This window comes from Fukomys damarensis, unplaced genomic scaffold (assembly GCF_012274545.1).
Source record: "Fukomys damarensis isolate Sample0158 unplaced genomic scaffold, DMR_v1.0_HiC HiC_scaffold_26, whole genome shotgun sequence".
Lineage (NCBI taxonomy): Eukaryota > Metazoa > Chordata > Mammalia > Rodentia > Bathyergidae > Fukomys > Fukomys damarensis.
Genome location: NW_022900938.1, coordinates 17,759,674 through 17,779,955, shown reverse-complemented (window position 1 = coordinate 17,779,955; position 20,282 = coordinate 17,759,674). Strand labels below are relative to the sequence as shown.

The 20,282-nt window shown below is 38.7% G+C and overlaps 1 protein-coding gene and 1 long non-coding RNA gene across 2 annotated transcripts in view; one reads left to right on the top strand and one right to left on the bottom strand.

Moving 5' to 3' along the window:
* The window catches only part of Ttn (titin), a 267,108-nt gene that overhangs the window by 67,423 nt on the left and 179,403 nt on the right, over nt 1-20,282 (bottom strand). The window contains 34 exon segments of the mRNA XM_033756300.1: nt 7-309; nt 830-1,132; nt 2,794-3,075; nt 3,165-3,315; nt 4,190-4,338; nt 4,433-4,747; nt 4,831-5,130; nt 5,226-5,522; nt 6,438-6,755; nt 6,848-7,147; nt 7,241-7,370; nt 7,471-7,503; nt 7,585-7,733; nt 7,850-8,158; nt 9,738-10,167; nt 10,544-10,734; nt 10,814-11,122; nt 11,236-11,535; nt 12,906-13,199; nt 13,285-13,569; nt 13,670-13,966; nt 14,065-14,364; nt 14,485-14,787; nt 15,073-15,435; nt 15,547-15,849; nt 15,953-16,252; nt 17,072-17,350; nt 17,450-17,755; nt 17,839-18,035; nt 18,140-18,245; nt 18,336-18,635; nt 18,995-19,294; nt 19,382-19,497; nt 19,954-20,140. Of these exon segments, the coding sequence (XP_033612191.1) occupies nt 7-309; nt 830-1,132; nt 2,794-3,075; nt 3,165-3,315; nt 4,190-4,338; nt 4,433-4,747; nt 4,831-5,130; nt 5,226-5,522; nt 6,438-6,755; nt 6,848-7,147; nt 7,241-7,370; nt 7,471-7,503; nt 7,585-7,733; nt 7,850-8,158; nt 9,738-10,167; nt 10,544-10,734; nt 10,814-11,122; nt 11,236-11,535; nt 12,906-13,199; nt 13,285-13,569; nt 13,670-13,966; nt 14,065-14,364; nt 14,485-14,787; nt 15,073-15,435; nt 15,547-15,849; nt 15,953-16,252; nt 17,072-17,350; nt 17,450-17,755; nt 17,839-18,035; nt 18,140-18,245; nt 18,336-18,635; nt 18,995-19,294; nt 19,382-19,497; nt 19,954-20,140 (8,805 nt within the window).
* LOC117283424 lies at nt 2,860-16,045 on the top strand. Its single transcript, XR_004514397.1, has 5 exons — nt 2,860-2,937; nt 5,266-5,422; nt 11,184-11,397; nt 14,054-14,153; nt 15,773-16,045. It is a non-coding gene; the product is annotated as an uncharacterized LOC117283424 (long non-coding RNA).

The following is a 20,282-nucleotide window of genomic DNA, read 5'->3' as shown; positions in this document are numbered from 1 at the left end:
ACGTACCCAGCTCATCCTTGCAAGTGATTGGCTTGGTGCAAAATGATGGTTTCCCTTGTCCAACAATATTGACAGCACTGACACGGTACTCATAGGTATCACCTTCTTTTAAGCCTTTAACAGTGTATTTTCTGCTAAGCAAGTTGTCATTTGTAACTTTGTGGAACTTCTCAGTTCCAATGAGCCGGCTTTCTAGGACATAGTTAATAATTTCTGATCCGCCGTCATATTTAGGAGGTTTCCAAGTCAAAGATACAGAATCTTTAGTAACTTCTTTGACTTGAAGGTCTTCAGGACGCTCTGGTACAGCTGTGATGATAATTACAGTGAAATTACATATTGAGAAAGTGTTAGAATGTAGTAATTAGTCCTTTCTGAGGATTTCATTTAAATATTAAACTATAGACTTCAGTAAATAACAAAAGTGATCTCATCATAGTCCTATTAGAGCAAGGAAGGTTCCAATATAACATAATTTCCTCAATTGATAGGTGAGGAAATAGAGATTCACTGAGATTAAATAATTTTAAAAAGGTATCCACAGTTTGTGGTTTAGAGTTAAGAAAATGATTCAGTTTCTTCTTTGCCATCAAGTAGGAAAACATTTTAAATGTTTAAATACATGGAACAATGCAATGAATCATACAGTGTATATTCCTATGACCTTTTTCATAATCACTATGAAAACACATCCAATCACATACTGAATAGTTCCCCAATAAGCTCTTGTCAAATAAGTGAAACCTATAGCATTTTTATATAATGCCCCCATAGTCCTTTATCAAATGAGTAAAGAGGTAATTAAGCATAAACTCTAAATTGTACTTACTTATTGGATCTCTGATGACAAGTGCATTTGGTGTCTCAACAAATGGGCCCATGCCTATACTATTTTCAGCTGCGATTCGGAAAAAGTAGGATTTCCCTTCAGTAAGACCCTGGACGACAGCACTTTGTCGGGTGACTGTGCATGTCACTGGGGTCCATGCTTTGCGGTCAGCTTCTCGCTTCTCAATGACATAGTTGGTGATTGGAGAGCCCCCATCATCTTCTGGAGAAAACCAGGTCAGTTTGCAGGAGTCATTGGTCAGGTTGTCAGACAGGAATGGTACTCCAACAGGGCCTGGCACATCTAGGAACAAGAGAAACAATTTCAAGCCATTTGTCTTCCGTGAACCCCATGAGCCTCAACGTGTGGTACCCTCTGTTTTTAAGGAGTACACATGTTGACCATAAAGAAAATAAGCTTTTGTGTCTATTAAGTGAATTGCTGTCCCATTTATATTTTATCACACTTTTAAATCAAGTAGGTTTACAGCACTTACTGTCTGCCATGGTTTTAGTAGGTACTACAGAAATAAAAATATATTTTTTCCTATTATCTATCTTTTATTTTGCTCTTTATATTTTGGGTATCTCATATGAGAGAAATCACGCAATATTTAAACTTGTGTTTGATTTATATCATTTAACATGATGGTCTCATGGTGTATCCATTTACCTATGAATGCCTCAAGTTTAAAAAGCAAAATTTGAGGGTGGGGGATTTAGCTCAGTGGTCCCGCCACCTGCCTCACAAGTGCAAGGTCCCGATTTTGATCCCAGGTACCCCCCAAAAGCAAATTTGTGTCAGGTGTGAGGGAGATGCGGGGAGGAGCGGGTGGGACAGTCAAAGAGTGATGTGATTGCTTTTCGTTTTCCTTCCTCTTCCAGGGGAAGGAGGGAGAGATTTTCTCCCCCCTGGGTGAAGGTTAATCAGGGAGCAGTACAGCAGGCCCACATCTCAGGATTGTGAGGGTTTGAATGTTAATACGGAAGTGCACCGGTTTTCCAGTTAAAGTCATAGGCGTCTAGGGGAAAAAGGATTCAAGAGCTTAAAGTTAACCTAAAATCTTGTAGGACTATTGCTGAATGAAATGTTTTTCCTTACACTGCTTTTATATTGGTTATATTATCAGAGGAGTGGCTATTCTCACATGGAAACCATGGCCATTTGGGCGAGGCTGTGCCTAGTAGAGTCAGGGCTCTGAGTGGGAGGGCTTCAGCTGCTGAACAAATTCATGGATTAAAGCAACGAAGAGGCATGAAAACAAACCTTGTGAAGTTCAACTCCACATTCAGTGATTAGAAATGCAGTACTAATTACTAAATATGATGCTTCTCTTCAATTAGAGTACTGAAACCCTCAAAGGGATTCTGCATTAGTATGATAATTATCAAGTTAGCCTAGTTTCATGGTGTAAAAATGGTCGTCACTTGGGCCGGGGATTTCGGTGGTTCCACCACCTGCCTTGCAAGCTCCAAGTCCAGAGCTCGATCCCCGGTACCAAAAAAAAAAAAAAAAAAAAAGTAAAAAAGAAAATGGTCATCACTGATGAATTGTTAAACATTCATGTACATTTTTAGGGAAGTTCCTTTCATGAAAACTAAATTATAACACAACAGGTGTTTATGGTGGCATGTTACATTAAAAAGTGTATAGCAGGGGTACAACCACACAGAATATATGTAGGATAAAAAAGCAAAGAGAAAATTTAAAAATTCTAATAATGTACGATGAGACTGTCAATGAGTTTCCTTATTTTCTACAATGTTTATAATATACCTTGATTACTACAGCATAGCTTTGTTGTAGATATAATTAAAATACTTGCTTAAAGATTGTGTGGACAGGGCCAAGGATTTAGCTCAGTGGTTCTGCTGCTTGCTTTGCAAGTGCAAGGTCCTGAGTTTGATCCCCGGTACAAAAAAATAAAATAAAATAAATTGCGTGGACAAATGAAAAGTATTTACCTAATACATCAACAATAATTGTCTTCTTTCTTTCTCCCCCTGCATTTTTGGCAAGCAGAGAATAGACGCCTTGATGGCTTCTCTGGCAGTTCTTGATGACCATGGATGAGCTAATGGCTGTGGTCTCAATGGTGGCTTCCTGAGGTAAGGCTCTTTCATTCATGTTCCAGGTGACGGTGGGAGGGGGTTTCCCAGACACATAGGCAATGATCCGGATCACCCCTCCAGCATGGACCACAATTCTGTCTCTGACACTGGCATCTAGCTGAAGGTCAGGTCCAACTGGAAAACAACCGAAAATTACAAATGTAATTTCCATTTTCAATCTGAAACATGAATATTGATCAACTACTAGACGTATTGCTAGTTACCGATTCTGTCCTTCATTTCAATGATATCTGTGACTTCTCCAGGTTCTCCAATGCCAGCAATGTTGACTGCTCTCACTCTGAATTTGTAGAATGCACCTTCTTTTAAGTCAGTCACAACAAGTTTTGTTCCTCTCACCTCTTTATCTTTGCCCTAGGGAAAAATCGCACACATTTTAAAATTACTGTAGTTCTTTCTAGTTTCTTGCTTCATGGCTTTATAAAGTATAAACCAAACTATTTGTTCTTTCAGGAAAACTGTAGCAAGTTTAGGTCTTAGGGATCAGATATTATAGACAATACCGAATGGAGTTACTTTCCAGGAATTGTTTTAAAATTGTTGTCAAATGATTGAAAAATTCATAGTTTATTTATTCCGTGGCTCATAACTAAAAGAAATTATAGCATGAAAACCTTTGATTACTTTGAATTGACACATGATAATCATATATATTTGTGGGGTGCAGTGATAACTCAATACTTGCATAAAATACATAATGGTCAAATCGGGGTCATTAACATTTCCATTTCCTTAAACGTTTGTTATTTCATTATGCTGGGAACCTTTAAACTCCTCTAGTTTGTTACAAAATTAATAATCTGTTGTTATAAACTGTAGTCACACTACTGTTGTAGAACACTAGAAATTATTTCTGCTATTTTGGTATCCATTATTGGGCCTCCCTTTTTTCCCCTGACCCTAACCTGATGAAAAAAAAAAATTTTTTTTGTTTTTATTTTTTTTGAGACAGGGTCTCACTATGTAGTTGAGACTGATCTGGAACTCACTATGTAGCCCAGGCTGGTCTTGAATACACAGTGATCCTCCTGCCTCAGCCTCCCAAGTGCTGGGATTACAGGTGTGCGCCACCACACCTGGCTCTGATGAAATTTTTGAAATTAACAGATGTTTAGATTATTAGTTGTGATTCTATTATGATTCTATTTTCTGATTTCTTAATCCAAAAAAAATATAGAAGTTAATGGGATAGAGAATAACTGCTATAATTTTAGGTTATTCATCATACCTTTTCCCACTCATCTTTTCCTTCTTCCTTGTACTCAACAATGTATCCTGTCACTCTGGATCCACCATCTTTTAATGGGGGAGACCACTCTAGGTCCACGGATGATTTAGTCCAGTCTGTCACTTTGGGAAATGGAGGGCCAGGAGGAGCTGGAAAGAACAGTATACATCAGTATTCTTGACCTCTCTATGACACTTTTGGAAAGTAAGATTTTTTTTTTTTAATGGTGACTTCAAGCCTTACCAATTGGATCTCTAGCAGTCACTGGATCTGATGGCAGACTTGCTGGCCCCACACCAGCAGCATTGATCGCATATACCCGGAATTGATAGTCAGAACCTTCAATAAGACCAGTCACTTTATAAGAAACACCCAATGTCATGGCTCTGATAGGATCTCGGTTAACCCTCTTCCATCTCTTTGTCGTGGTATCTTTCATTTCTAGCCAGTATCCTGTCACGGGAGAGCCTCCATCATATTCTGGCTCTTCCCAGTTGACGGTCATGGAGTCACGAGTCACACTGCTAATGGTTGGTTTATCAGGTGCTCCAGGAACAGCTGTGGAAAAAAATTAATTTATAAGAAATTGTACAAGCCACAGATAAGCAAGCCTTTGTATATGAAAATGTTGTCCTACTCACAGAAGAGATTTCGTGCTGTTTCAGGTTCACTGTCGAGTGGCTCTCCAATGCCGAATTTATTCTGGGCCATAATTCGGAATACATATTCATGGCCTTCTAGCAATTTGGGAATTGTGTACATGCACTCTTTAGGTTCGCTGGAGACACGTACCCATGTTTTTCTGTTAGCTTCTCTTTTCTCAATTACATAGTTTGTAATCTTAGACCCACCATCATCCAGAGGCGGAAGCCAAGATATTGTCATTTGATCTGCTGAAACAGATTCGAACTTTATGGGTCCAACTGGAGGGCCAGGACGACCTAAAATGGTTCAGACAAAGAACATTTTTTTAGTTCTATGATTTTAAAATGTGGACAGCAATTATGTAGTTTAAATCAAACTGTGAAATCTTTACCAAGGACATTCAATCTCATCTCCTTTGATGCTGTTCCCAGGTTATTTGCAGCTGTAATGGTGTATAAGCCTGTGTCACTTCTACGAGACTGAGGAATAACTAAAGTGCAAGTATCATCCACCACCAGTTTGTTGACGTGGGTGTCGTAGACAACAGGTTCTTTGTTATCAGGCTTCTTTGGAGGAGCTTTAAACCAGGTAAGTGTTGGGAATGGCACACCTTTAATTTTGGCCACAATGTTAACATCTGTTCCTTCTTCAACCTCCATGAATTCTTTTAGTTCAATTGATGGTGGGCCTAGATTATAAAAATATAAAATATAAAAACTTGCAAAAAGCACTGACACAAAGTAGAATTCACAGTGACTATTTTAAAGCTTTTCCAATCTACTAATTACACAGTCAGACTTGGTAGCCCAGTCCAATATAAAGAATGAGACTGTCTTTAACACTGGTGCACTAGCCTGGGAAACAGGTATCATGCATGGATGTTTATTTGATCTACATGTTGTTATTCATCAGCTAATGCCTCTCTTTTCTTGGACATCATTATGTATATGCATAATCTGACAAAATGGCAGAGATGAAGGAAGATCACTAGCTAAGGCTGGGGACCTTTTCCTTAATATTTATGCAAAGTTATGCAGAAATTTACACTGTTCACTCTGAGGTGAATTCCACTGAAAAGAAATATACCTTCTAGTAGAGGCAAAACAATTTTCCACAGATTTACTATAAAGACTGTGTAAAGAGGGTAGTAACTAGAGCCTTTTCAGTTTGAAAAATGAACAAATACACAGAAGTAGAGATGGAAATAATAATTAGAGGAAGGTTATCATATTTGTATGTATATTCAGTCTATCAAAATGAACGTATCTTTTTCTCAAATAGAGAAAAAGAAACTTGATTTTGAAGATGAATTGGACATAGCAGTTGCTAAGCAAATGACTAGCTATTTTCTGACACTTTTATGTAGGATAAGAACTGCTCTAACTTCTGATAAATAAAATAGCTTGCCATGGAGAAAAATTATAATTTCTTTAGTGAGGAAAAGGTGACATGTAAAGAAATATGATAGTCCTGCCAAAGCTAGGGAATAATTCAGTACTGTGTTCATGGGAGTTTCCTACTGCTTTTTAAGTTTGGACCATAATTAACTATCTAAAGAGACAGTGAAAAAGAGGACATTTTCTGTCAGCATATGGGCACTTACATGTCTGGTCTTTGACAGTCACAGGGCCGACAGTGGCTGAAGGTTTGCTGACACCTGCAGCATTGACAGCTTTGACTCTGAATTCATATTCTCCCCCCTCGATAAGGTCTTCAACAGTAAATTCCAGTTCTTCCACATCACGCTTATTACACTGTCTCCATGCCTCTTTCTTTGTCCCGGTAGGGTCCCATGCAAGGCACTCAACAATGTAATGGGTGACAGGGGAGCCCCCATCATTCTTAGGAGGTTTCCATGACAGGTGTACTGTATTCTTTGTTATAAGGCCAATCTTGAGTTTAATAGGAGGATCAGGAGGATCTGTAACAACAGTTCAAGGAAGCGTTATGCATTATTTATAACAGTAATATCTATTTTGGAAAGATATTTTAAACTTAGATTTAAAATCTTACATATTGGATCTGCAGCAGTGGTCCTCTGAATGGTTTCCACGGGTGGGCCAATTCCAAAACGATTTTCTGCTCTCACACGGAAGAAATATTGCTGTCCAGAGATGAGATCAGGCACTACAAAGGAGGTGCTACCACAGTTTGGAGTGACTTTTGTCCAGGCTTTTCCGTCAATGGTCTTTTTCTCGATAACATAGCCTTTGATCCTATCTCCTCCATCATCGTCTGGTATCTTCCATGAAAGTCTGCAACTACCCCTGGTGACATCGCTGACTTTCAGATCTTTGGGTGGCCCAGGTACATCTGTTGGATGAGAATCATGATGTGAACAATGTTTCTTGGAAATTTAAAAATAATTTGTTCTTACTCTGCAATAGCTTTGAAAGTCTTTCTTACCCATGACTTTAACTCTACAATTTGCAGTCTTCTGTCCTGCTTTATTCTTGGCGGTGATGCTGTATTTGCCTGAGTGAGACCGTTTACACTCTGGAATAATGATTACTGATGAGTTCTCAGCAGTCTCCAGCTGTACAAAGAAAATAACAGTGACCCACTGAATGAGATCAAACAGTACTGAAGAACCATATTCTAAGTTATTTCAATTATCTTTTTTTTTCTCTTTTTACCTGTGCATCTTCGGGTATGTCGTGAACTCCATCCTATTAGAAAAGAAAGATAGTTATAGTATAAATACTTCTAGTGAGTCAATGGGAAACATGGGAGACTTGTAATTTTCTTACCTTCACTGCCTTCTTTGCCTTTCCATCAAATTCCCAAGATGATTTTGGTGTTGGGCGTCCCTTGACGACAGCGGGGATTCTAATCTGGGAGCCAGCCTGACAAACCAGACAGTCTTGTGCCCCAATGTCAATGAAAACCTCCGGTACCTCTGGAATACCATGAGCAACATAAAAGGATTTAGCTGACATTTCTCAACACAAGTAACTGACATGCTCGGTTGAGTTATCAATTTCATAATGAGATCACAAGAATAAGGATTTGTACCTTGAACATCAGTGGCAGGAATCTCTCCAGTTGTGTCACTTGGTTCAGATTCACCAGCTTCATTGACGGCTTTCACTCTGAACTTGTATTTCCTGAGTTCTTTCAGATTAGGCACCACGCATTCACAGGTAGATATAAGTTTGTCTGGTTCATTGACTGGTTTCCAGTCAGTAGAACCTTCTTCCTGCATTTCTACAATGTATCCTTTGATTGGACTGCCACCATCTTTGGCCGGAGGTTTCCAGGCTAGTGAGATGCTTGACTTTGTTTTATCTTTGACCTCTGGGCGAGAAGGTGGCCCAGGTGGGTCTAATTAAAAAAAGCAAATTAAAACATCAGATTTCAAAAGTAATAGAAAACTAGTTTTATGTATGGTAAAAGCCTTTGCTATACACAAATATTTGTTATTTTTAATCTATTAAAATAGGACTTCTAAACAGAATAAGACATACAGGAAATAGTGTAACTTTAGCATTAATGAAGAAATTGAGAAAGTAACTAACTGGGAAAGACTGCTCATTATCTTTAGATTAGATCTACATTCTCTTTACACAATTGGTGAAAACTTATTTTACTTCTGAGATTCCTCTGAAGAGATTTTACAGTATTTTTACTAAAAACTGATTTTATCACAATATGAAAATTTAAGGTGATTTCATCATTGGCTTGTAAATCTTTCTTCAAATTAATTTTAGTGTTCTTTGGAGTAGGATCAGTACGCAATAATAATGTGACAATGCTTTACTTTTCTGAGACTGTCTTACAGTTGCAGAAATTTCTTTACTCCATTTGTCTTTGTAGTCATAACTCTTTTCCCTCTGTGCAAAGTGTAGATCCTGAACATAGCCTGTGTTCTATACTAGTTTGCTGAATGAGTGCATGACTACACTACTGTATTCTTCATACAGCACTTGAGAATATTTTAAACCTTTTCAGCACATAGTTGAATTGTTTTAGACAGGTAATCTAATCAGAGAAATTATATAGCAAATAGAATTACCTATTAATGTCACATTAGTTTCATTTTTGAACTGATGTGCTCATGGATCTTTGAGAAGAATTTTCCTTTTTTTGTGTGGCATTAGTCTTTGCCTGGGAATTTGATATCTTTGCTCAGTAAATACCATTAAAAAGCTAATAACATTTTCCTTTTTGTTGAATTCCTGTAGGAGGGTCTGTCTAATTGGGAAAAATGATATCCATAGGATCAAGTGAGATAGAGGTTTATTAAGCCATGATAGCACAGGGGAGCTTATTGTCCAGGTCTTTATTATTGTGATTTCTCATAAAATACTAGCTTTAATCCAAGAGTTTAGAAATGCTATGCTTTTATATATATGTATATATCATATCCACACATCTACTCTGATAGTCTATGTGAATATCAATGTTTTTAGTTTAATAATGAAACTGAGGCTAGGTTATGAGTATCACAAGCTTGAGTCCTGCCTGGACAACTTAGTGAGACTTTATCTTTAAATAAAAGAGCTGGGGATATAGCGTATTAATGGTAGAGAGTGCCTGGATTCATTCCCAAGGGTTCAGCTCCCAGGAAAAAATCTACTCTGATAGTCTATGTGAATATCAATGTTTTTAGTTTAATAATGAAACTGAGGCTAGGTTATGAGTATCACAAGCTTGAGTCCTGCCTGGACAACTTAGTGAGACTTTATCTTTAAATAAAAGAGCTGGGGATATAGCGTATTAATGGTAGAGAGTGCCTGGATTCATTCCCAAGGGTTCAGCTCCCAGGAAAAAAGTATAAAATAAAAGGAAAGAAATGGAAAAAATTTTTGATATAGAAAACTATAAGAAATTTAAGAGCAGAATTATCCACTTAGTAACTATGTCCTTTAGAAATGAGTCCCAGAAATGAAAGTGTACTTACATATGGGGTCTCCTGCAAGAGCTGGATCTGATGGTTCACTTGGAGGGCCAATTCCTGCAGCATTTATTGCCATGGCTCTGAATTGGTATTTAACACCTTCAATCAAGCGGGGAACATTAAATTCCACACCCTTCAATCCCACTTTGGTTATTGGTGCTCGGCTGACACGTGACCAGTAGGTACCGCCCTCTTCTCGCTTCTCCAGCCAGTAGCCAGTAATTGGAGAGCCACCATTGTCCAAAGGAGGAGCCCAGCTCACTAGCATTGAGCCTTTGGTGCGTTCCAAGACTTGTGGCTTTCCAGGAGGTCCAGGAAGGCGATAAGGATCTTGAATGACAACTTTGTCTGATTTGCACTCATCACTGATTCCATATTTATTCACTGCTCTAACTCGGAACTCATATTGGCCATTGGGGATAAGCTTCCAAATCTAGAAAATTAGATGAATAGAAATTTTTTAAAAAGAATTTCATAGGTTTTTTTTTTCCACTTATTTTAAAAGAAGTTGTTTGGGGGAAGATCACTATAAAGAGAAACAAATATATTGACTCAACACATAGGAATGACAGAGAAAAGGAGAGAGCCCTTTTAAATTAAGAACATGTAAATTTTCTGTACCTCATAGTAGAGCTCTCAAGAATATCTGCATATGAAATAATATTTACTAAGTAACATTATGTCCATGGTGCTAAATATTACAATAACAAAATAGCTTCCTGAATGTAGTTTTGACTTTAATCATTGAATTATACTAAAATCAGTCATGTCCTTTTAATGCATATAGGAAAATATTTAGAAGAATTTACCCCAAATCTCCTCTCTACAGCAGTGTTGGTGACTTCCTCCCATTCGGATTTTTTCCTACTTGCATCGCGTTTGTCAATGATATAGTGAGTGATTTCACTGCCACCATTGTCTAGAGGGGCATCCCATGTCAAGTAGCAGGATTCAGCTTTAATGTCAGTAACAGCAAGATTTCTTGGTGGGGATGGACGGTCTGGAAAGATACCGACAGAGACTGAGAAGGCAGTTTTAGACAGTGGATTTCTTTTTGACATAAGAAGCCCGGAACATACCATATACTTCAACGTGAACATTGCGGAACACTGTGCCAAGACGATTAGAAGCAGTGACCGTGTAAGTGCCTTTGTCCTCTCGGACTGCCTTGGCAATGCTAAGCTCAGTCTTCGCTTCACTTCGGGACACCTCTTCCTTGGTTATTTTAAGTGCATCAGTGGGTTTTTCAATCACTTTTTCATCCTTTGACCACTCAATCTTAGGCATCGGAAGCCCCGTCACATCTGCAGGGATGCTAACAGGTTCTCCTGCCATCACTTTGATGGTGTCTCCTCGAACCGCCAGACGCAATTTAATAGTTGGAGGCACTGTAAAGAGAAGGAAAAGAGAAGAAACACAAAATCATATGGCTATTCTCTCAATTTACAGGCAAACAGCAGCCCTGGAAGTATGTTCAAATGATAGGATCCAGGATCCATACCTTCATCATCTTGTATGACTACGTTAAGAGGCAGAGATGGTTCACTTTCACCGATCTCATTGACGGCTTTGACCCGGAACTCATACATTTGGTGTTCATCGAGATTTTCAACCAGAAAAGATGTGGTTGGGCAGAGCCTCTTGTTAACTCTTTCAAACTCAGGTTTGTCATGACGCCGCTTTTCAATGATGTATCCTTGGATGGGGGAGCCACCATCACTGCGGGGTTCTTTCCAATCAAGGGTGATAGTGGACTTGGTCCTTTCTGTATACGTGAGCCTTTCTGGAGATGTTGGAGGACCTTCAACCAGAGGCAAGTGAAAAGTCATGAGCATGAGATTACCATTCATATAAGAAATAGTATCCCATTTCAATTTAAATTTGTGAAGGCTTTTCCTTATATATCTATCTTTATAATCTTTCCCAGAACATATCAGTTATCAGAATTTTTCTTAGCAAACATTCTATCAAGATTATTAAATAAAAATAAATCAAAGGCCATATGTTTTTTTACATTTAGTATTATATATTGTTTACTTCTGCCATAGGAAAAGCTTCTCATCCTAATGAACTAGGAAAATAGGTCTGTGAAGTTCTTCTTTGGATGACTAGCCAAGAGCAAAGTATTTCTTCTTTGATTAACAGACAACTGAATTCATTAACATAATACTTTGAGTCATGCTTCCTCAAGTGTGGGTTTAAAATATGATGGAAAGAGAATTTACATTTCTGCTATGACTGCTTTATGTCCAGAAGGGGAGAACCAAAAGATTAAATTTTGAATGGTGAACTAGACTCAATCTACACTATCTATAGTTACTGTAACTGGAAGTTATGGATTAAACTCTGATCCCATGCTTTCAGCATAACTAGAGGTACACTGGACTTTTTAAGATGAGCTGCAACAGTGGTATAGGATGTAATTTTCTCCCCCATCACCAGGGGTGATCATAAAGGAATAGCTCCTTTGGTTTCTCCAGTTCTGGGTCTTCATAAAGGTCTTGCTCTCTTAGATGGGATGGTCAGGTGCATTAAAAAGTGTACACAATTTGAATGTTTTATGTTGGTGTTTTGGAGATTTCCTCGGTTGGGATGGTCCTTTATGGTTTTAGGTTTCCCTTTCCTTCCACTGTAGGGACTTCTTAGTATCAGAGTAAGACTAAGGCATTTATCCTAAGGCAGTTGTCTGATCCTTAATCTTTTAGCAAAACAAGGACCTGTATTTAGTTTGTTAAATTTAAAAACCTACTTCAGGGCTGGTGATTTAGCTCAGTGGTTCCACCACCTGCCTCATATGTGCAAGGATCCGAGTTCAATCCCCAGTACCAAACAAACAAAACAAAACCAAAAAACCTACTTCATTGTGTTCTACTGGATAGATTTAATACTTCTAAATTACTTTTAGGTTATTTCTAAGTCTCAGTAGAGTCATGCTTTTAAGTACAGAAAAGTATGTGTGACTAATATACTTGGAGCCAAAAATTACATTGGAATTATACCAAATATGCTATCAAGTTGCTAGTAGTTGCCTGATTTACTTTTCTTACTACTCTCTAGATAGTCTTTAGATTTGAGATCATTGGGAGTTTAAAGCTACACTCATCAAATAAATGATATAACTAGAAGGAAAACAGTAGTTACTTTATAAACACAGTGAAAAACCTCTTTTACCTAGTGGATCAACTGCAAGAATCGGTCCTATTTCAACAGGAGGGCCACAACCAAACTTGTTCTTGGCAATAACACGGAACATATATTCTTGTCCCTCAAGAAGACCTGTGATGTCACATTTAGATCTCTCAGTCTCTATTGGTTGTCTCCAAGTATGCATCTTGGCATCTTTTCTTTCAATAATGAAGCCTGTGAGTTCACTTCCTCCATCATCTGCTGGATCAGACCAGTTAAGCAGACACATCTTTCTGTTTGTGACAACAGGTTTTAAGTCAAGAACTGGACCAGGGACATCTGCAATAGAGAACAAGACAAATCAATGTAATAAGATGTATCATTTGAAAAAAAATCCTATGAAAACCCATGTAGCACTCCTTACCAAAAACCTCCACCCGGGCTGCTGCAAATTTGGAACCACAGCTATTAGTGGCTGTAATCACATATCTGCCATGATCTTTTCTCAACGCATTTTTGATAATTAGTTCAGATTTGGTTCCAACATTCTCTATGACAACACGATCTTTGTCCAGCTCTCCTTCTTCTATGGTCCACACTTTTGTGGGCACAGGGCGGCCAGTCACCACTGCTGGAATTCTAAGAGTCTTTCCAGCCATTATTTGTACTCCAGCCTTGACAGAAACATCAAGTTCCACAGTTGGAGGCTCTGTTGCAAGAGGACAGTCATGCATTAACCCAAGAAAGATAAAAACAGAGTCCCATATTGGGAAAATATCCATAATTTTATTCCAATAACCAACAAGTACCTTGGGGTTCAGCCACGGTAACAGGTTCTGTTTCTCCAGGTGGGCCTTCACCTGCCAAGTTGACGGCACTCACCCGAAGTTTGTAATCTGCACCCTCTCGGATTTCTCTGACAGTATACTGACGGACCTTGATCATCTTCTCAGTGCAGCGTGACCACTCATTGGTGCCAACCAACTGCTTATCAACAAAGTAGCCAATAATTTCTCCACCGCCATTGAAAGCTGGAGGTTCCCATTCCAGTTCAATAGTTGTAGAGCTTGTGTCAGCAACTCTTGGGATAGGTGGTCCAGGTGGAGCTAGAATGAATACAGATACATAAATGAAACTCACTGATGGTTTGAAAATAAGCCAGAGATTACTCTCACATTCTTCTTCTTCTTCAGGAATTACGTACAGATTGGATCGCGTGCTGTTTGGGGATCTGAAGGTGGACTGAACTTTCCAGGTCCAGCTGCATTTTCAGCACATACTCTGAAGACATAGGTGAGTCCTTCTAATAAGCCATCTACCTTGGCTTTCAAAGAATTCAGAAGGCTTTTGTTGACACGAGACCAATGTGTACTGTTAACCTCACGTTTTTCAAGCCAGTAACCCAAGATGGGGCTTCCATTATCTTTTGGTTCATTCCATTTCACTAGCATACTGTTGCTGGTAACATCTTCCACAATGGGCTTATCAGGTGCATCAGGTGGTTCTGATTAAAAAAGATAAATTAATTCCCTAATATGACACAAACTCAATTTAGCAAACTGTGACTGTATATACCAAAGTATACGGTAAATAAGGCAAACTTTCAATGCTAAATGAACCTTACCGAATGGATCTTTAGCTGTAAATGGCTTTGAAACACATGGTGGTCCAGGCCCAAACCTATTTTCAGCTCTTACACGGAAGAGGTACTCTTTTCCTTCAATCAATTTTGTGACTGAATATTTGCAATGTCTAAGTGTTGAAGTGACAACAATCCATTCTGAGTCAGGTTTTGTCTTGTCTTTCTTTTCCAGAGTGTAGTTTATGATTTCACTGCCACCATCATCAAGGGGTGGTTCCCATTTACAGAGGACTGAGGTCTTTCTAATATCTTCAAATACAAAGTTGATTGGTGGTCCTGGTGTATCTAATATTTCAAAAGAGAGCAGTGATTAAAAATTTGTTGCTATGGAAACTGTAAATGTCAGCATGTGCTCTTGACGTAACTACTAGTTTTCCCACAGCTATTTTTGTAATGAATAACAACATTAGTTTTTTTTTTAAACATAGCCAGGATATAAAATGTGACTGAAAATTATTTGATTAAAGTGACTTCCCACTTTTTAGCTGCCCCCATATTGTTTATTTTTACATTTATTAAAAGTCTTACATAAAACTTTTTCCATTGGAAAGGATAGTTTTAACTATTTACCAAACACACAGACGGTACAAGGAGCTTTTGCAACACCATGGTCATTTTCAGCTTTGATCATATATAGGCCGTGGTCAGGTCGGAGAGAATCTCGGACACGAAGCTGAGATTCTCCTTGTTTACTGTTATTGATACTCAAACGCTCTGTCAGAGGCAGGAAAAATGGTTCTTCTTCTTGAACTTCACCCTTCTTCCTCCTAACCAGGGCCGTCGGCCGCTTCTTAATTTCCTCTGGTACAATAACGTTTTCGTCTTTTATCCATGTAATAGTTGGGTAGGGTGATCCAGAAATGGTTGCATCAAGTGCAATTTCATCTCCTCGCTTTACTTCTAAGGTTGTTCTCAGAATGACTTTTGGGGCATCTGAAACAATTAAAAACAGTAACTCCTTTCAATTCTGATTAAGATATCTCAAAACATTGTTGCCATTTGTCTGACAATGGAAAAATGGCAACTCCGTTGAACAAAACTTACCAATAGGATCTACAGCTTTGGTTGGAGGAGTGGCCCGAGAAGGTTCTCCAATACCGGCAGCATTCTCTGCTCGTACGCGGAATTGGTACTCCTTCCCCTCTTCCAGTCCTTTTGCTGTATAGGTCAGGACTGGTACCAGGTGCTCATTGCATCTTTTCCATCTTTCTTCACCCTTTGCAATCTTCTCGATGATGTAACCCATTATCTTGCTTCCTCCATCATACAGAGGTGGCTTCCATGTAATAGTCATGGCCTTAGCTGTAGGATTGTGGACCTCGACATCTACAGGTGGATCAGGGGGCTCTGAAGAACAAGAAAAAAATCTGCTAGCTCTATGAAAGCCAACTTTTTAGAATGAGACTTTGAAATTAACTCCCAGCCGTTCTGCAACCATGCTCAAACTTACGCTTTGGATCTTGAGCAATGACTGGATTTTTGAGTTCAATATATTCTCCTCCACCGATCTTGTTAACTGCTTTGACACGGAAGAAGTATTCACTGTTTGGTATGAGATCCTTCACAGTCCAGGACAGCTTGTTCTCACCAGACATGACTGGTATATATGTCCTTCTCCCAGCTTCTCTGCGTTCCAGGACATAATGAAGAATTGGGCTCCCACCATCATATTCTGGAGGCTCCCAGGTTAACTTACAAGAACTCTTGGTCACATCACTTGCTTTAATATCTTTGCATGGACCAGGTAGGCCTATTACAAATAAAATTTGTAATTGTTATTGTAATCTTGAAAAACCAACATTTTAATAATACATTCTGATTACAGGTATTTGCATTTTGGGTGGGATTATCTTTCTTGTGCTGAAGTATTCTTCATTCTGCATGCCATTTAGTGTTCTTGACCCTCAGCAACAAACATCAGTATCAGCCTCTGAGCGACTGTGCAAAGCAAAAAGTGGCTAAAAGGTGCAGGGAAAGTGGGAAGGGTAGGGGAAAGGGAATAAGGGAAAAGAAAAAAATATGAGAAAATGAAAAGATGAAAATAAAGTGTTTGTAGATGGGGAGGGGAGGAGGGGGTGAAGGGAGGGCAGAGGTAAGGGGAAAAATGAGAACCAAGATCTGTCATGTGAAGGTACAAGATCCCAATAATGAATGGAACTGTACTGTATACCTAAAATGTACCAATAAGCTCAATTAAAAAAAAAAAAAGTGGCTACACAGACTGCCAAACACTACCAGGGGTGGGGTGGATGGCAGAAAATGTTCCTCCCTTGAATGAGAATTCTACCGGAAAATGTAAATTTATACAACTAGGAAGTAAATATTGGTCATTTAAACATTCTTTGAGTATGATGAATCTCTTATTTAAATTAGTTTCACAATCAAGGGTAACTTAATCTAATTAGAGTAGCAATTTCATTTCTTTAGAATTGCTTTTTCATGTGGAGATAAAGAAAGGGGTGTTTAGTTTACAGATGTCAATCCACGGAGCCATTTATACTACATTGGAAAGTTAACCAATTTCCCCAACATGTGAAGAAGGTCAGGTGTTTCATGAGAGAATGATTACCTATGACTTTGACATTGATCGAGGCAGTTGCTGAGCCAAGCTTATTTTCCAGTGTAATGGTGTAAACACCAGCATCTGCATGGACACTCTTGGGAACTTCAAGGTGTGCAGAGATGTGATCATTCTTCACTGTTAACCTGTCACTCGCTTTTACTTCTTTGCCATCTTTATGCCAGCTGACAGTTGGAACTGGGACAGCTCTGAAGGGAACAGGAATGCTTAATTTTTCTCCTTCAATAACTACAATGTCATGAGTCTCCATCTCAATTGTTGGTTTACCTGTAAGATATGATCCAAAAGAAAAAAAAACCAGCACATTAAAATGCAATACACGAAGAAAGCCTACTTTATTAACTATAAAAGACACTGTGTTCTTACAGTCTGGGTCTTTGGCAACCACATTTTCAGAGATTTCAGATGGCTCGCTGACACCAACAGCATTGACAGCTCTCACTCTTAGAACGTACTCTTTGTCAGGAACAATCCCCTCCTCAACTTTGAATTTCAAGTCTTTAACTGGGCGAGAATTAACTCGCATCCATTTCTCAGTGCCTACTGGACACATTTCAACATGGTATCCTATGATAGGACTTCCACCATTTTTCTCTGGAGGCTTCCAAGCAATGGCAATGTGCTTCCTCCCAGCATCAGTCACATGTAGGTCAAGAGGAGGTGACGGAGGACCTGAGAAAAGAGTGAAACATTTACATCTGCCGGCTCATCATCGAGTTCTATATGATATTTGTTGTATCATTAGCACCACTTACTTGTTGGATCTTCTATTGCTAGGATTTCTGTTGGTTCACTTGGGTGACCAACTCCAGCTTCATTTTCTGCCCGAACCTGAAACTGGACTTCTGTTCCTTCAATGACATCAGTTACTCTAAAGTTACAGTCAGGTCCTGAGGTCTTTCCAGCTTTCACCCAACGAGTGCCTAACTTTTCTTTCTTCTCAATGATATACCTATTTAAATAACAAGTCATTTCATTAGCATTAATAGGGCAAAACAAACACAAGGATTTGCAGCCAAGCATAAATTACTTTTTATGAAGTGATTCAAGTTCTACCTCTGTATTGGTCTTCCGCCATCATTTTTAGGTGGCTCCCACTTTAGGTCAACATGTCGTTTTGTCACATCAACCACTGTCAGGGCATAGGGTGGTCCAGGAGTGGCTGAAAGGAAAATAATCCACGATTAGAAATACCAGGGGGAAAAGTAGTAACATACTACAAATGTCACAAAGATTAAATTAGAGGGCATACTGAAGGTGTCTTTGGCCAGGACAGAATCCTCGATTTCCGTGTAGTCACTTTGTCCTATTGCATTTTCTGCAGCAACTCGGAACACATATAAAGAGCCCTCAGTCAGCGGGGTGACTGTGCACTTGGTGTCTTTGACGGTGGTGTCCACTGTTTGCCAGCCTTTTCGCCTCACATCTCTCTTTTCTACGATGTAGTTGGTGATAGGGGACCCTCCGTCTTTCTCAGGAACCGTCCATTTTAGGTCTGCTGTATTTTTTGTGATATTAATCACTTCAAGCCAACGAGGCGGTGATGGAGGATCTGGATAAAGAAGAAGGAAAAGTAATGGAAGGGTGAAGGGGGTGAAGGGAGGCCAGGGGAATGGGGAAAAAAATGAGAACCAAGATCTGTCATGTGAAGATACAAGATCCCAATGATGAATGTGACTGTGTACTGTATACCTAAAACGTACCAAAATAAAGAAAAATAAAAAGAAGGAAAAGTAAATTTGATTTTTTTATTGCTCAACATTCAGTGTTTACTGCATGTTCTGGTCGTCCCTAGAAAATAATGCAGCAAGAAGGGAATAACAGTAAAGAATTTTTCATATTTTTCTCATATTACAGTGTTTAGATAGATGTTAGAAGGATTTATATAACCCAGCATCAAAAGTGACTTACATAGCTTCTCCCGGCAAAGCACAGGGTCACTGGGTTCACTGGGTTCGCTTTCTCCAGCCTTGTTCACAGCTCTCACCCGGAATGAGTACTCCTGCCCTTCCATGAGCCCAGGAAGTACATGCTGGGTGGTCGGAACCCCTTCAGCTACTCTGACCCAGTCTTCCGTTCCAGTCTTTAACATTTCAATGACATAAGACTCAATCTTTGCCCCTCCGTCATGTTCTGGCTTTGTCCAAGTCAATGTTAATGATGTTTTGCCTATATCTTTTACAGTTGGTTTTCCAGGAGGCCAGGGAGGATCTACAAGCCAACAAAGTCATGATTTAGGTTTGCCAAAGATAAGCTAACGCAAGCTTGAAAATAACCACAGAAAATTATAAATAATACCTATGGGATCCTTTATTAGGATTGGTTCCGTTGATCTACTTGGCTTTCCAGGTCCGGCCAGATTTTCAGCCAACACACGGAATCTGTATTTTTTCTTATTGGTGAGACCTTTTACTCTGAAATAGGAAAAAAGAGCATGTGTAACGTCACAGTAAGTGAAAGTAACCATGTATTTACACAGGAGAGGCTAATTTATTTAAATGGTGACAAAAACTAATTTGGAAATTTAACTCAAAGTATTTTAATGTAAATTTAAAAATTGCCTTTTAACTGATACACAGTTTAAATTTGGCCAAGTGTACCAATCTAATTATATTATGATAATATCATTAATATATGGCTGGACAAAACACTTTGAAACTTCCAGAAAGTTAGTAGTTTGTAATAAATTAAGAAATGTGTCCTTGAATGGAATTTACATCATTTAAAAATTATGTGAAAATAGAAAATAAAAGCAAAAATGATTAAAATTTTAATAGTAATATATAATCTGTATGACCAAAAGGAATAGTACAGCAAATATTTAAGTAAATCTCTGCCGTTTTAACACTTGACAGAGATTCTGGATGTACCTGTATGTTGTGTCCTTTACTGGCATCTTATTGCATCTAACCCATTTATCAGTATCTGGATCTAATCTTTCAACCCAGTATCCAGTGATGGGGCTGCCTCCATCATCATCTGGCTCACACCATGTAAGAGTCACTGCATCTTTAGTGATGTCTGAAGGTTCTAGGCGAGTTGGAGGTCCAGGTGGATCTACAGAAAAGACAATGGTATACAAGTGTATCTGTCCTCTCCATAAATACGGTACCTAAATGCAAGTTTGACACAAGCATCTTTTATTTTTATTTATTTATTTATTTATTTATTTATTTATTTATTTATTTTTTTTTTTAAG